This window comes from Aphis gossypii, chromosome X, assembly GCF_020184175.1.
Source record: "Aphis gossypii isolate Hap1 chromosome X, ASM2018417v2, whole genome shotgun sequence".
Lineage (NCBI taxonomy): Eukaryota > Metazoa > Arthropoda > Insecta > Hemiptera > Aphididae > Aphis > Aphis gossypii.
In genome coordinates, this window is record NC_065533.1 from 46,256,031 (window position 1) to 46,273,409 (window position 17,379).

A 17,379-nucleotide genomic window follows, 5' to 3' on the forward strand; every position below is an offset into this window, starting at 1 on the left:
CCTATCTTGTTTCTATATTTATTTTTATGTACACATAAATAAACTTATTTAAACTTGTATTATATTTAAGGAACAGTTATAACATTTTATCATTTCTATCATAATAAATTGAAGAAATTATTAATTTTATAATATACAATTCTGTTTATTATAGGAATGCAATTGATAGAAAAACTGTTATCCCGTGACAATATAAAGAACCTGATATCCATTCTACCCCAGTCCCCAGCAGCATAAATATATTTTTAAAATGTGAATAAAATATAACAACATTGCTAATGCGATGTATTGCAAATAAAATATATTTCTTTGGTTATAATAATATTTTTTATACAAAATATTTTGGTAATTATATTTTTTTTTATTTTTTAAATGTTACGTAATGATACCAACAATCAACATAATTAACAACAATAATTGGCTTAATTTTATTCATTATACTACACAAAAGTGGGGTAAAAAGCAAACTTTTTCATTTTCGGTCGAAAGCTATATACTCTAAGCTATATATAGTATATATAATATTATAATCTGAATTTTTTTTTTTTAGCATCAATAACAACCAAATTATATTTTCACACATATATATATATACTATATAGTACGTTTATTATATATTTATATGTAGGTACTTACTACTTATTACACATATCTATTAATATTTGTATGCGCATAATATATTTTGTATTCCATTTGTTTGAAATAATAATTCATATACTTGCTTGTCACACAATTTTTCTGTAATTTATTCTCTTATAAATTTCTACATTATAAATAGGTACTTGTTTTCTTTCGTGTGCAATATAAAATAAATCCATAATAATGTGTATAATATGTATTATTTATAAATGAACATTTCTAGAAATGAAAATCTAACTATTTTTAACCTATTTTATTCAACAATTTCACAAAGTTATGCTGAAAAACACAAAATTTTTAAAATTGTTAAATGTTGAAATCTGTTTTAACAAAGTGCTCTGAGCATAATCTATATGTACTATGTAGGTTTACAAATGTATGGACTTTTCTAGTAGATCAGGATGACGAAAGAGTGTTATCAAATAGATTTAAATGTTTATTGTACAAAAAAACCAAATAATTCAAACCTTTTATAAAATGATAAATTGCATACATAGAAAACAATATGTTAACATATGCCTTATTATTTATCTAACTGCTTAACATACATAATCCAAAAGGAAGTAAAATCTTAGCAGTCTTTTATACAATAAATACATTTATAAATATTTCCATTTTTAAAGTTCATCTTTCTCAGCATCTCCAGCGGGTGGAGGAGGAACACCATCAGTCCTAGCATATAATTTTGATATGATTGGGTTAACAACACTCTCCAATTCGGATAATTGTGTTTTGAATTGTTCTGGATCAGCATCTTGATTCTCATCCAACCATTTAATCTTAGCATCAATAATGTCTTCCATTTTTGTTTTTTCAGAGTCTGACAACTAAACACAAAAAAATAATATATGAAAATAAATTAAATAAGATTAAAACAAAAATATATCTTTACCTTTCCACCTAATTGTTCTTCATTACCGATTTGACTCTTTAATGAGTATGCATAAGATTCCAGATCATTTCTAGATTCAACACGTTCCTTCAATTTTTTGTCATCATCAGCAAACCGCTCAGCTTCCTTGATCATACGTTCTATGTCTTGTGGTGTTAATCTATTTTGATCATTGGTAATGACAATCTTTTCTAGGTTACCAGTTCCCTTATCTTCTGCACTAACTAGCAGAATACCATTAGCATCAATTTCAAATGTTACTTCAATTTGTGGAACTCCTCTAGGTGCAGGGGGTATTCCTGTAAGATCGAATTTTCCTAAAAGATGATTATCTTTGGTCAACGGTCGTTCACCTTCAAATACTTGAATTGTAACAGTGTTTTGATTATCAGAAGCAGTGGAGAAAACTTGACTTTTCTTAGTTGGAATAACTGTGTTACGTTTAATCAATTTGGTCATAACTCCACCAACAGTTTCAATACCCATAGTTAAAGGATTTACATCTAATAGAATGATTGCATCTGTATCTTGTTCGCCTGATAAAACTCCAGCCTGAACAGCAGCACCGTAAGCAACAGCTTCATCTGGATTAATACCACGTGATGGTTCCTTTCCATTAAAATACTCTTTGACTAGCTGTTGAACTTTAGGAATTCTAGTACTACCACCAACCAACACAATTTCATCAATATCCTTTTTATTCATATCAGCATCCTCCATTACTTTTTGAACGGGTTTCATGGTAGATTTAAACAAATCCATGTTAAGTTCTTCAAATTTGGCACGAGTCAAAGTCTCAGAGAAATCATGTCCTTCAAAGAAACTTTCAATTTCTATGCGCACTTGATGACTGGCAGAAAGACCACGTTTTGCCTTTTCTACTTCACGTCTCAATTTCTGAACTGCACGGTTATCTTTTCTGATATCCTTACCCTTCTTTTTCTTATACAACTTAATGAAATGATCCATAACTCTTTGATCAAAATCTTCTCCACCTAAATGAGTATCTCCATTTGTTGAAACTACTTCGAAGACACCATTATCAATTGTCAACAATGATACATCAAAGGTACCACCACCCAAATCAAATACAAGAACATTTTTTTCGCCTTCCCTTTTATCTAAACCATATGCTATTGCTGCAGCTGTTGGCTCATTAATGATTCTCATGATTGTGAGACCTGCAATAGCTCCTGCATCTTTAGTAGCTTGACGTTGACCATCATTGAAATAAGCGGGTACGGTGACGACTGCATGTGTTACAGTTTTGCCTAAGTATGCTTCAGCAGTTTCTTTCATCTTAGCTAATATCATAGCAGAAATTTCTTCAGGTCCAAACACTTTGACTGTACCTTCAATAGTTTCAAGTTCAATGTGAGGCTTAGTATTTTTTTCAACCACCTAAAAAAATATAAATACAAAGTATGAATATAAAATTATTGAAAATATATAAAAAAAAATATGATAATTTACCTTGAAGGGGAAGAACTTAACATCATGTTGAACATTGACATCAGACCAATCACGGCCAATTAATCGCTTTACATCAAATACTGTATTCTCAGGATTCGTAGTAAGCTGATTTTTAGCTGCATCCCCAATAAGACGTTCTCCTTCTTTAGTGAATGCAACATACGATGGAGTAATTCTGTTACCTTGATCATTGGCTATTATTTCTACTCGTCCATTTTTATACACCCCAACACTAAAAATAGACAAAAAATGTATTGTTACGTTTGAATTTTAAAGATTTATATTGGCATTTAAAAAGTTAACATTAATATAAATAAAAATATTTGTTGAAGTTTGAAAACAAAAGTTCAATACATAAAATTAATAAAAGAAAATAATATTAAAATAAACTCAAGTAACATACTTAAATAAAACTAAGAATAAATAAAAAATTGATAAAGACGATATTAATAATTTTAATGATATTCAATTTCAAAAATACCTTATTATGTATAATTAGGTTAATTACACAAGCATTATTTAATTTCAAACATTAAAGCTAATATATTTTTAATTTTAATTTTGTATCACGAAAATAAACTTAAACCATCAAAAGAATCTTACTGAAAATAATAAAAGAAAAATATTATCCAATTAAATGTTTCCCTAATGCATCACCTTTACAATATTTTTAATGATGGCACAGGTTTATTCCAGGTTAAGTATTCAAAATTATTTAAATAGGAACCTAACCTGAGATATCCATTTAAAACGTAATTATTTTTTTATAGATGATAATTAATAAATTGAAACTAAAAATATGTAACTTAAACATAACTACTAATCATTATACTTGTATTTATTAATTAACCTAACATGTGGTTTGTAAGTAGTGTATACTAAGTATCTGGGCCGGATTGGTCTGGCGAATTACCAAAAACAAATCAGTGGGCCGTTCAAAATATGAACCGGTTTTGGATATTTGTTTGTATTTTTTTTTTTTTTAATAAATTAGTAAAAACATTAGAAATAAAATTTATTTAAATTATTTAAACTGTACAGTAGGTAGCTGTAGCTGTAATCAAACGTCAGAAATTCTAAAACTAGGTAGACCGATATCTTGCCAATCCGGCGCTGCTAAGTGTTTATTTTGAGAATTAGCAAACAATAAAATGTGAATGAAATTAAAGGATTATAGGATTATAACTGTTTTTAGATTTATACCACAGTTTATTCATACCTTACATAAGTAAACAAATTAATGAATTATAATTACCATGAATACGTTGTGCCTAAATCAATACCAATAACAGTACCAAGTTCGTCTTTAGATTTTGTTCCTTCCTTAGACACAATCGGGCCAACTAAAAATAACAGTGCCCAAAAAGCACAAATAGACCCTCGGTGGTCCATATCCAGGTTTTGATTTCTATAAAATAAAAAATTATAATGGTTAATATCTAGTATTCCAAATGGTTTTAAAGCCCGGGTTTCCTACAATCACGCATCCGTGATCACGCAAATTCTGCCACAGTAGCGACCGCTGCGTGATCGCACAGCGATCGGTACTGTGGCAACATTTGCGGGATCACGAAAGCGTAGTTGTAGGAAACCAGGGCTTAATACGGTTAATTTCGTTATTAGAATAAGATTATTAATAACAAATAAATTATATTTACCAAAACAATGAGCATAAATTGAATAGATTTACAACGGGAAATGGTTTAAAACAATAAAAGTCTAATTGTATGTTGAACAGGACCCGGCGAATCTCGACCGACGACTACGATGACGAACGAGTTATGACGATGGGTCGATAGCGAGTAGTCAGAACGAAGATAATAAAATTGAACACGTACACCAAATTTGAGAGATAATATGTAAACAGAATGCAGAATAGTTCATGACAAAATAATTATTTTATCATGGAATAGTGAACGCCGAACGGTAAGTCGGGAACCAACCCAACCCCGCGCAGAATACGACCCTATCGTCTGAATCCATTTTCATAATATTTGTAATCTTAGGTCTAACATCATGTCGGTGTACGGAACCATTTCCTTGTTCAGACGTCTTCAGTTGTTCATAAGGAACCAATACTGCCCCAGCTGATCGAGTTTCGCTTCTATATCGTTTTAGGATTTTTTGTAGTCTAAACCTATGTATTAGGTTATGTATATATAGTATATATCTATATATATACTATATATATATATGTATATAGATATATGCCCGTAATGCGGCCATTTGACTGTTAGATACTTTTTAAATATTTTACTTATCAGTTAATAATTAGTTCTTAACGTTAAGTGTATTGAGCATATTTTTTAAATTGTCAAAGCGCGTATCATAACTGCTATATTTTTAATTTTTAATTTAGAGTTTATTGTATTATTTATATAAGTAATACATTGACTGATGATCAATCTGTGTATCGGCGGCCAACGGCTGATGCTTACAAAATACAAATTCTCAAAAGCGAAAGTAAGTAATTTCGTCAGCAAAGCCGTTATTACTATTAACGTTCCACGGATGTTATTTAGTATTTAGCTCTCCAGTGGTTAGTAGATTTTTTTCTAAAACATTAGAACCATCAGGACTTATTTATATCTATCGACAGAGACATTTTAGTATTTTTTTTTAGACCATAGCTCAAACGGCTGTAATGTTGTCTTGCTGTCTTCAGCATTGTGAAGTTTCATAATTTCAACTGTTCACACCAATTCGGTTACAAAAATGTGTCTTATTCAATAAACAATCATAATTTATATTATGGTATGACATGTATTATTTTGTACTGTAGTCGTTCATACATGATTCTGGATATAATACTTAATTATAATAATATGATTTACTATTAATTGTTAGTTTTTTTATACAATTGGCTCTGGTGAACATTTTCACTGGCATAGACCTATGTTTTAAATCACGTTCATCGCGGAAGTAACCTGTACAATAAGTTTTGATTCAATCTTTGATTTTACTGTTTTTCCTCATCTACTCTTAACATTCATTTTTGTTATGATTATCAAAAAAATTTTTTTTTGGTTTAGTTAGAAGTGTGCTCATTGATATAAATGTAATGCAGATGTACCTAATTTAAATAATTAAATATATATTTTTAAAATCAATAAAATGATTTACTAAAATTTACAATTTTTTTTCTCAACCTGACCAGTGATTACTCTGATGGAAAAAATAGAAAAGCTTGTTGAGCATTTAAATTAGTTATTGTATACTCACTTTTAATTTTATTTAAATTAGTATAAAAATTAGGAAGTACCCTTCAGCCATTATACAATTATAATAAAATAATAATAATATTATTATACAAACCCCATTAAAAATAATAAAAATATCTTTGGTTTTGCTGTATACTTAAAAAATGACAAAAATATTAAAAACATGTACATTTTTTAAAATTCTAAATAATTTATACATCATTATAAAAATTTCTTCTTTGGAAGCCCTTTTCAAACATTTAAACTCCACAAGCATGATAGCTCAAAAAGCCCATGATAAAATATGAGCTATTTTATTTACCATCCAATCAGACTTATTTGCAAGAAATGCTCTCTTAATTAGGATAATGTGTGGCAGCAATGAGACTTTTAGTATGTAAATTATTTTTTTTCTTTATTTATATTTTTTGTATATACCATTTTCTTAAACAATATGTATATAATAATATAACCAGGACTGGATAGTATCTCACTATCTCAGATAACAATTGTATCTTATATCTCTATTGAGATACATTATTTAATTGTATCTTGTATTGTGTATCTAAATACTTTTTTTATTTGTATCTAGCATCTTTTTATGATTAAGATACTAGATACATTCAAAAATTATGTTTTAATTATATACATTTTTTCCTAATTGCTCAGTAATAAGTTTTTGATTTGAAGAAGACTGGTTGGGTCCACAATCTGCAGAAATTATAAAAAGTTTATTAGGTTGTTCTTTAATTTATCCTTGTCTAACAAGATGAAATTCATTATTTAATTTATTAGTTTATTTTTTATTTTTTTTTTATTAGTCAACTTCTTATTTATAAAATTATAAAGCAAAACTAAATATTATTTTCTCACATATATCTTTTATTTTCCTTTAATAAAAAGTACACTTTGTGACTCTTTTGGTTGTTTACATATAAATAAGGTAAATATATTCTTCACGTTATGAGAATTATATAAATTGATGTAATAATTAATACTAAACGAATGATATGTATCTAAATAGATTTTACATTGATATTTAAAATCTTCAAATATATTAGTTACTAAAACAGGAATTCTGAAATTAGCAGATTTTGGTCTATCTCGTGCATTTAGTATACCAACAAAAAATAAACCAAATAAGTAATTAAAAAATCTTTAAAATACTTGTTATATATTTAATCTGTTATTATTAATGATTTCAGTTACACTAATAGTGTAGTAACACTATGGTATTGTCCTTCTGAGTTACTGCTTGGTGAACATAATTACAGTCCTGCTGTAGATGTGGGGAACAGGCTGCATTATGGTTGCATTTTTTACTCAATATCCTATTATGCACGGTTCTTCAAAAAATAAGTCAATTAATGTTGATATCATTATAATGTGGGTCAATAATACCAGAAGTATGGCCTAACATTGTCAATCTCGATGTGTAAAAAAAAAATTACACTTCCAAAACAAAATACAAGAAAGGTAAGTTTATTGAAATTTTCAAACTTTGTGTCTTAGACATTAACTAAATGTTTATTTACAGGTACAGACATATTTTATACACCATATTTCTAGCAGTTTGGTATGTGATTTGATTGACCATTTATTAATGCTGGCTCGGGAAAGAGAAACGATGGTGACACAGCTTTAAATCAGGATTTTTTTTGGAAAGATCCCATTCCCAGTGATTTATTTAGTCATATAATAAATAAAAAACAATTGCCATGATTACAATATATTTCAAAAACGAAAATTTCAAAAGAACCAACAAATTGTAAAATGTGCAAAACCAATATCAGTTATAGTAGGCATGGGCGCCCATTGGGAGGGGCAAGGGGGGCACTTGCCCGGGGGGGGCCCCTCTGGAAAAAAAATATTAAAAACTTGTAACTCAATAAATATTACCATAATATAATTATTATCTTTACATTTGAGAATTTTTTATTTTGACCCCCCCCCCCTAAAATTTTACTTATGGGCGCCCATGTTAGTAGGTAATGGTGCTTCAACTTCTAACTTACACGATCACATTTACTAAAGAATATGGTGTATAGCAACATAATCTTACAATAATATTATATACTTTTCGATATTATATTTATGATTAGTTAACTTTTTAATATATTATTTACCATTTTTAAATATTGATATGACGTTAAACTTGGTGTATTGAATATTTTTATTATTATTTTAATATATTTAATCAATATTAATATTCCTACAATACTTTAACTGTATATATTTATTATTGTTCATTTTTTGTTTAATAGAATCAGCTAATAATGTAGTGTATAACAGCATAATCCGATAATGATACATACTTTTGGTTAAAATATTTAAAAAATATAGGTATATTTATTACATAAATTAAATAAATAATTAATTAAATTTTTAAATATTATGAAAAACTGAGAGACTGATATTTGTAAAGCTTATAAATTTTATCTAAAAATTGTATACAAAATGTTTAATATATATGCAATTTTAATTTATATGACATTAAATTTAACATATTATAATTTTTTATTTTTTTTATAATTATCATATTATACATATATGTATATAATGAATATTAATATACAATATTGTACATATTTATAATTGTTCTATTTTTTGTTTAATGGAATCAAATATAAGTTAATATATTTATTTTTAATACGCACATAATATGTTTGAATTTAAAATATCATAATACTTATTACTATTATCAGGTATAGTAACTTTAAGTACCATATGTATTATATTTTTCTAGACAATTAATGTGATACAAAATATGTAAAACTTTTTAAATGTACTTTTATAAAATCTGTATCGACAACAAAAATGCCTAATATTTAAAATAATCAATATTCTTTTTATTTTTGTCTTATTACAGAGAGTATTTCATTATTATGTTAGTGACATACTTACATTAGTAAGAATTATTACATTTTACTTATCGTTGAAATCATGCTTAAATTTTTACCTTTTATTTACAGATTTATTTTTTATTTTTATATGACAATACAAAAAATAGATAATAAATAATAAAATAATAAATATCTAGTTATAAGTAACATTAGGTGATAAATAATAAAATAATATAATAATAAATTTATTAAAAAAATGTAAGTGTGTATTTTGAATATTGTTCATATTTTCTTTAGTTATTATTATCATTATTATTTTAATAATTATCATATAATAACTAACTAATTAGTACCTACATTTATTCATTTAGGTAGATCCCTATAAAAAGTATAAAAACAAAATTTTTTTATTGATATTCTTTACCTAATAATGATCTGGAATACCAACTATCTGTGTTAATATATTTTTAAATTTCAATTTCCAATGGCTTTAGGAGAAGTTTATATATTACAATAATAAAAATCATGATAATGTAGTCAATCGATAGAAAATTGGCATAGTTCTTTATGTGGGTCAATAACATTAGAAGTATGTTCTAATAATGTGAATTACAAGGTGGCCAAAAATATTAATCTACCCAAACATAACATACATTCTCAATATTCTGTGATAGTGTATATCTCCAGTGATGATTTCACTAAGGTTTAAAAATAAATAAACAGTGCTAATAATTGCTTGACAAACATAATGACATAATGTTCGTTACAATTTTTTTTTGCGCCAACGTTCCTATCTCTTTGAAATATATGTTTTTAAAAATATGCCAAATTGCAATAATTATACCTGTGGTTTTTTTTTTCATTATTTTATGTCACAATAATTAAGTAGGTATGAAAATATTTCTCTAGATATTTCAATCATTTAAATAATTCCCGTTTAAAAATATGTATCTAGTATCTGCTAGGATACTAATAACGCTTATTATTTTTCTTATGGTACCAAAATATTTTAAGGTTTGGTCTTTTTAATAATTAATAATGATATTTTTTTGTATTTAATATTGTAAAAATACTCGGTGTACTGACACAATTAAATTAATAAATAAAATAATAATGGTATTTCGTAGTAAATAAAATAATAATGGTTACATTTTTTTACAAGAATAATAAACTCCAATTATATATATATATTTTTTTTTAAATTACTTTCTATTTTTTGTCATTACCTACATGGCGTAATGTATTGTAACGTAAACGTAATGTTTTCCTTATCAATCAGGCATAGATCATAATATGTTACTCAAAGACCAAACGGTGTAAACATAAAAAAATATTACTCACACGAAAAAAAAATGCCACGAAATAAGGCCAAAAATTTTGTGGTAAGGACGGTACAGGGTTGTGGTTAGTCGAAGACGTCTGAACTGCTCCTGTGTCGCCCGGGGGTTTTAAGTCCGAACGCACAATGAAGCAATGGTGGTTTTGTCGGTCATTAGATAGTTCTCATAATATGTTTACTAGAACTACCTAAATCCCTAGTAGCAATGAATCGAACGTTTAAATGATACTCTGTTGAATCAACAGGTCCGCCGTACGGCTGAGTGACGCCGACTACCACGAGCGTCCTCACATCGACTCCGAGTCGATTCGGTCTTATATATACTATGAACATCGGTCCCCGCCGTAACAAGGGAGAGCGTGGACGTAGATTTTCTTTTCAAATTCTCAAACACCGCGCTCTGACCGTGGCGGATGGCCGAATAGCGACTGTCTCCACGTACAGACTAGAGAGCACTACAAATACCGTGCGATGGTTCCAATAAATTGTGACGAGTGACGATCGCGGTACACCGCCGATTATTTTATTATAATAATATTTAGCATCTCTGTGGTTTTGGAATAAATAAAAATATTCAGGCAATTAGCGCCGATCGGCTTACGAAAACAGTACGGAAATACACTTACCTATTTTGCAATAGCCACTTAATAATAATAATAATAATAATAATATAACGGTAACAATGAAAATGAAAATATGGCGATTTGTACAAACTCGCACGGAAGATTATTTCCTGAAAATGACAAGTTTTCCAGTGGCGTAGCCAACGTGTAGGTCTGGTAGGCCCGGGCCTACCCACTTTTCTTCAAAAATAAATGTTTTATTTCATGTTTTTTATTTAATAAAAATATTCATCGATAATCCTTATTACATCAAAATATCGGGCCTACCCAAGAAAAAATGTCTAGCTATGCCACTGAAGTTTTCGTAAATTCATTTCCAATGACCCGATGACCGATTTAGATTTGTATTCAGTATTGTGATTTACGGAATGCAAGCTAGGTCTACGTTTTTCGATTTATTTAAAACACTTCGATAATATAGGTACACGTTGAATCGAGCATAATCGAGTTACAATTTTTCCGGCTACGTTTCGGGTTTCTAAACGCCCATTATAATTATAATTGAACGCGTGTGATGTTAACGAGTTGCCACGTAGCCAGTGATCTTGATAACTTATTTTTTAAGAAATTATAATTTTATATGGATTATAATAATATATACTCAAACGAGTTCTACGTTTGAACCATTCAACTTAATAATTTCAAATTTTAGAAACCATTGGACCGACACGTCATGTACGATCACTGACATCGGTTTACGGTGTATTAGAGAACGTTCGAAACTCCTATACTATGTACCTATATGATATGCTTAAATGTTATGGTAAAATTACTAACATCGATAATAAATCCTATAAACTTATTATATCGAATCCCGGTAGATAGTCAGTACTTATAGTAATAGTCATATAATTTTCACTTATTATGTGATAATATTATGTTTTCCCTTTATACTTGTATACAACTACAATATTACCTACGTATACGTTAATTAAACTAAAAAGAAATTTTAATTTTAAATGTCTCTAAAACAGTCAAAATATTCTGTGAAAACTTCAAGTATCTAAAGTTATTTGTTTTTAGGATACACTGCAGAAAAATATAAATTGATTTTGTTTAAAACTGGTTTTAATCCTCGATATTCCTTTTATTTTTTCCTAGTCGATTAGGTATTTTAAAAAAATATTGAGAATTTTTAATTTTGACCTTTTCAAAGTAAAAATTAAATCCAATTTACTATCCAAAATCACATTCAAAGTTAAAAATCTAAGTATTTTATCGACTACTTATCGTGTACGGATACACAAAATGATATTTATGATTATTGTCAAATAGTACCCAACGTAGCCGACGGAACAGGTCGTGCATGTGCATTGTGCGTGTCTTTTGGGATGAACTAGGTTGAACTACTACAGCGAGTCGGCGTAGGCGGCGCGCCATAACATTCAGTCTGCAGTGTAGTTGTGCTGTGATCAATGCGACCACCTTTGTTACAATGACGGTGTAATCATTAATTTTATATAAAAAAACTGTTGCAGATTACAAATATTATATAAAAAAGAGATCGGAAAAACAAACAAATAATACTTTTTTCCAAAAAGTTTGTTAAATATTCATTTATATTACTTTCAAAAAATGTTATTATATTAAAATTAATTTAATATTTATAACATTGACATATTATTAGTCCAAACTATATAAAATATTAACCTTACAATATTTACAAAAGGTTTTTTTAATATTATATAATATCACATCATGAAAGTCATTGATCATTTATATGTTATATCAATTCTTCGTTTAATTAATAAATAATAATTAATTTATGCATTGATGATTTCATAATCACAAATTAAGAAATTTTACATTTAATTCATGTTATTGATTTGATTAAAGACTTAAAAAAATATAAATTACAGATTAAGATTGTATAAAACTACCAATTCATAGTTAACAACTATTAATTATTTGTTTATTCTATTTTAGTGATATGATAGACTGTTTTCATTCAGAATCATTTTCTATATAAAATTATAATATAATCATTTAATTCAAATTTAACATGTCTATAATAATAACCTGCTCAATATTTAATGTACAACAGAGGTTGTAATCTACCTTTTTTTATTTATTGGATATTTATTGAATATGTTTGCATATGTCAAATCATAATTATAGGTTATTTTTAATAACGGTATAGATGATAAATTATATTTTTAAAATAGACATTTATTTTTATTGTTAAACTTCTAAAGACTTTATTAAATTAAATGTACCTATATGGATAATATTTTTTTAATAAATTATTAAGATAAATGACTAAAAAGATAAATTATTTAATATTTATAAAGATTATATAACTATATAGGATTTGCCATGTACATAGTTAGTACATTTATGTATATTTGTGCAGACTTTAAAAATATACCAGAACACTTGTGCATTAAAACAAAATTGTACATTTTAAAGGTCATTCAAGAGTATGCTCAGATGCCAAATAATTCAAATTACAATTATTAAGAAAATAAATAAATAAATAACAATAATATTATATGTGATCAAATTGATAGAAGTTTTTCATAGGTACTTAAGGTAAATTTTATTTGAGAGTAATATATTTTTACTTAAGTACAACTGAAAAATAAATCTAGTATACATTTTTTATAGGCTGTAAAGAAAATAAACAGAGATCAACAATTTTTTTGATCTTTGAATTTTGTGAACATGACCCTAGCTAATTTAATAGCTAATAAAGAATTCAAATTTGAGCTAGCTGATATAAAACAATTCATGAGACAATTGCTCAATAGTCTCTTTTATTTTCCTTTAATAAAAAGTACACTTTATGAACACTTTTTGTTGTTTACATATAAATAAGATAAATATATTCTTCACGTCATGAGAATCGTATAAATTGATGTAATAATTAATACTAAATGAATGATATATACCTAAATAGACTTTACATCAAGATTTAGAATCATCAAATCATGCACACATTTTTACCTTTTGTTTACAGAAACATTTAAAAATTCTATTAGTATCTACTATAAATCCAATTAATTGCCCACTAATAATTTATTAATATATTGTTATTTATTATACATAAATCATTTAGGTTCTTACTTATAATTTATTATTTTTTGATGCAAAAACATGAAAAAATATATTTAAATTATTATTATTATTTTAAAAATTATCATATAATAAATTACTAATTTATTTATTTAGGTATATTTGTACATTGATACCTAATAATGTTCTGGGATACCAATTATCTGTGTTAATATACTTTTAATTTTAATTACCAATGGCTTTAAGAGAATTTTGAATATTAAAAAAATTGAAACCATGAAAATGTGGTCAAATCGGTAGAAAATTGGCATACTAAGTATATTCTAATAATGTGAATTACAAGGTGAACAAAAATAATGATCTACCAAAACATAACATACATTCTTAATACTTAGTAATTGTGTGTATCTCCAATGATGATTTTACACAAGTTTCAAAATAAAAAAACAGTGCCAATAATTGCATGACAAACATAATGGCTCCATTCGCCACAATTTTTTTTTGCACCAAAGTTCTTATCTCGTTGAAATGTATGTTTCTTAAAAATATGTGTAACTGCAATAATTATACCTGTGGTTATTTTCTTTATTTTATGTCACAATAATTAGGTAAGTATGGAAATATTTCTCTAAATATTTCAATCATTTAAATAATTTCCATTTAAAAATATGTATTTAGTATCTGCTAGGATACTAATAACGCTTATTATTTTTCTTATGGTACCAAAATTTATTAAGGTTTGGTCTTTTTAATAATGGTATTTTGTAGTAAATATAAAAAATTAACGATGTTGGTTAACGTTTTTTTTTTTTACAATAATTAAATACCAATTAAATACTCCAATTAAATACCATATATTTTTAAATTATTTTCTACATTTTGTTATTATTGTATCAAAATAATATTATAATCCTTTTCAATTAGGCATAGATCATAATATGCAACTCAAAGACCAAACGGTGTAAACATAAAAAAATATTACTCACACGAAAAAAAAATGCCACGAAATAAGGCCAAAAATTTTGTGGTAAGGACGGTACAGGGTTGTGGTTAGTCGAAGACGTCTGAACTGCTCCTGTGTCGCCCGGGGGTTTTAAGTCCGAACGCACAATGAAGCAATGGTGGTTTTGTCGGTCATTAGATAGTTCTCATATGTTTACTAGAACTACTAAATCCCGAAAATTATAGAACAATTTATAAAGTTTAAATATTACGCTGTTGAATCAACAGGTCCGCCGTACGGCTGAGTGACGCCGACTACCACGAGCGTCCTCACATCGACTCCGAGTCGATTCGGTCTTATATATACTATGAACATCGGTCCCCGCCGTAACAAGGGAGAGCGTGGGTGTAGGTTTTCTTTTCAAATTCTCAGACACCGCGCTCTGACCGTGGAGAATGGCCGATTAGCGACCGTCTCCGCGTACAAACTAGAGAGCACTGCAAATACCGTGCGATGGTTCCAATAATTGTGACGAGTCTCAGTGCACCGGCAATTATTTTATACCAGTATTATTTTATTATATTATAATGATTAGCGTCACTGTGCTTTCAGAATGAATAACACTATTCAGGCAATTGGCGCCGATCGGCCTACGAAAAGGCGATTCGCACACTTATTTCGCAATAGCCACTTAATAATAATATGTAATAATTGAAACGAAAATATGGTGATTTGTACACACGCCAAAGGAATAATAAAAAAAAAAAAAAAACGATTCGCGAGTACTAAATAACGTGACAATAATTAATGACGGTGCGTTCACACTTATATGAGTCGTGAAATAACAAAATAAAAATTATATTATGATCATTGATTAAATATTAATTATTTAAATTAATCAATGACACGATTCACTGCAAATTTCAAAACTCGGTGTACGAGTACTTGTAAGGTTTATCACTGGCGCGTTGAACGATCAAAACGATTCTGACGAAAATTCACTAGTCACAAGTCATAACGCACTAACGCAGTCATGACAAAAATACATAACAGATAATGACAAAATAGATCTATTTTGTCACGAACGCAGTAACGCGCCGGCACCGATAATAAATTATTACACAGAATCGAAAATAGAATTTACAATATTACAGATAATATTATTTGTTGTGTATGTGTGAGCGCGTGTGAGATATTCGGCCGGTCTATAGGTACGACGAAATATAGTCCAGGCGCGGATCCAGAGGGTGGGCTGGGTGGGCCTGGGCCCACCCAAAATTTCCAGAAACAATAATTTTAATTTTGGGTATTGGCATTTATTATTTTAGAATTTTTATTATAAGTTTTAGAGTTTATTATATATATTATATATTTAGTAATCGTGCATGAAGAGTAACAAAATAATATTATGTTCTATATTCAATCATAATTTTACTGTATTATCTTTTGTGGTTAAATTTACGGGCCCACCCAAAAATATATTACTGGATCCGCGCCTGAATATAGTACGACAGCTGGTCTTATCGACTAATAATATCTTTGGTACTGTACTCGTTGGCGTACAGTGCGCGTAGTTTTATTTTTACTGGTAAACAGACATCTTGGAAAACGTAAAAACCCGGCAATCGAAAATTATTTCCTGAAAATGACATGTTTTCGTAAACTCATAAAATTCTCATTTCCAATAACCCGATTTAGACTTGTACTGTGACTTACGGTTAATACGGAATGCAAGATAGGTTTTCTACGTTTATCGATTTATTTCAAACACTTCGATAAGATACACGTCGAATCGTTGAATCGAGTATTATCGAGTTACAATTTATTCCGGTCATGATAGAATAAATATATAAAATATAATATAATAATATTATAATAAAAATAATATAATATAATATTATATAAAATATTTTATCATGATTCCGGTTATAATTCGACTACGTTTTGGGTTTCTAAACGCCTATTTTAATTATAATCGAACATGTGATGTTAACGAGTTGTCGCATAACAAGCGGTCTTTATAATTTTTTTTTAAGAAATAGTAATTTTACTACGGATTACTGTTACGGATCACGTACTGTCTGTATACTGATATTACATATTATATGGTGTGATGACACATTTTAACATATAATATTTAATACAGGCATGCGAGGACAAGAGAGCGTGGAACATCTTATCAGTAAAATAATTAAACAATTTAAGTAGAAACACACGTCTCTTTGCTAAAACGATGTCTCTTCGATAAGTCGTGTTTAAGAATACACAGTCTTTTCGGGACCCCCTCGTATGACGGAGTCGCCACCTATTCTTTTACGACAAATCATATTATATAAGGGAGACCGAGACAAGAGCTCGGCAGACGGTTACTGGTTAGGGATATTAGGGATATCTATGACACTCAGAGGCCGG

At 28.1% G+C, this 17,379-nt stretch overlaps 1 protein-coding gene and 1 long non-coding RNA gene across 2 annotated transcripts; one reads left to right on the forward strand and one right to left on the reverse strand.

The window, feature by feature from the left end:
• Positions 1-1,054: 1,054 nt before the first annotated feature.
• Positions 1,055-4,825, reverse strand: LOC126552030 (endoplasmic reticulum chaperone BiP-like). The gene is made up of 5 exons (XM_050206507.1): positions 4,663-4,825; positions 4,260-4,412; positions 3,005-3,236; positions 1,532-2,932; positions 1,055-1,466 (listed from the first exon to the last, which is right to left on the reverse strand). Exons 2-5 carry the CDS (start codon positions 4,394-4,396, stop codon positions 1,257-1,259), a joined length of 1,980 nt encoding a protein of 659 aa, XP_050062464.1. The 5' UTR covers positions 4,397-4,412; positions 4,663-4,825; the 3' UTR covers positions 1,055-1,256.
• A 289-nt stretch (positions 4,826-5,114) lies between these two features.
• On the forward strand, positions 5,115-8,041 carry LOC126552031 (uncharacterized). Its single transcript, XR_007605884.1, has 3 exons — positions 5,115-5,467; positions 7,410-7,680; positions 7,742-8,041. It is a non-coding gene; the product is annotated as an uncharacterized LOC126552031 (long non-coding RNA).
• Positions 8,042-17,379: the final 9,338 nt, after the last annotated feature.

What these genes read in the sequence shown, in the direction of transcription:
- LOC126552030 (XM_050206507.1), bottom strand. Translation starts at nt 4,396, where the DNA reads ATGGACCACCGAGGGTCTATTTGTGCTTTTTGGGCACTGTTATTTTTA. An exon ending in TTAGGCACAACGTATTCATG is followed by an intron (nt 3,237 to 4,259) that starts GTAATTATAATT and finishes GTCTATTTTTAG; the next exon opens with TGTTGGGGTGTATAAAAATG. An exon ending in AAGAACAATTAGGTGGAAAG is followed by an intron (nt 1,467 to 1,531) that starts GTAAAGATATAT and finishes TTTTGTGTTTAG; the next exon opens with TTGTCAGACTCTGAAAAAAC.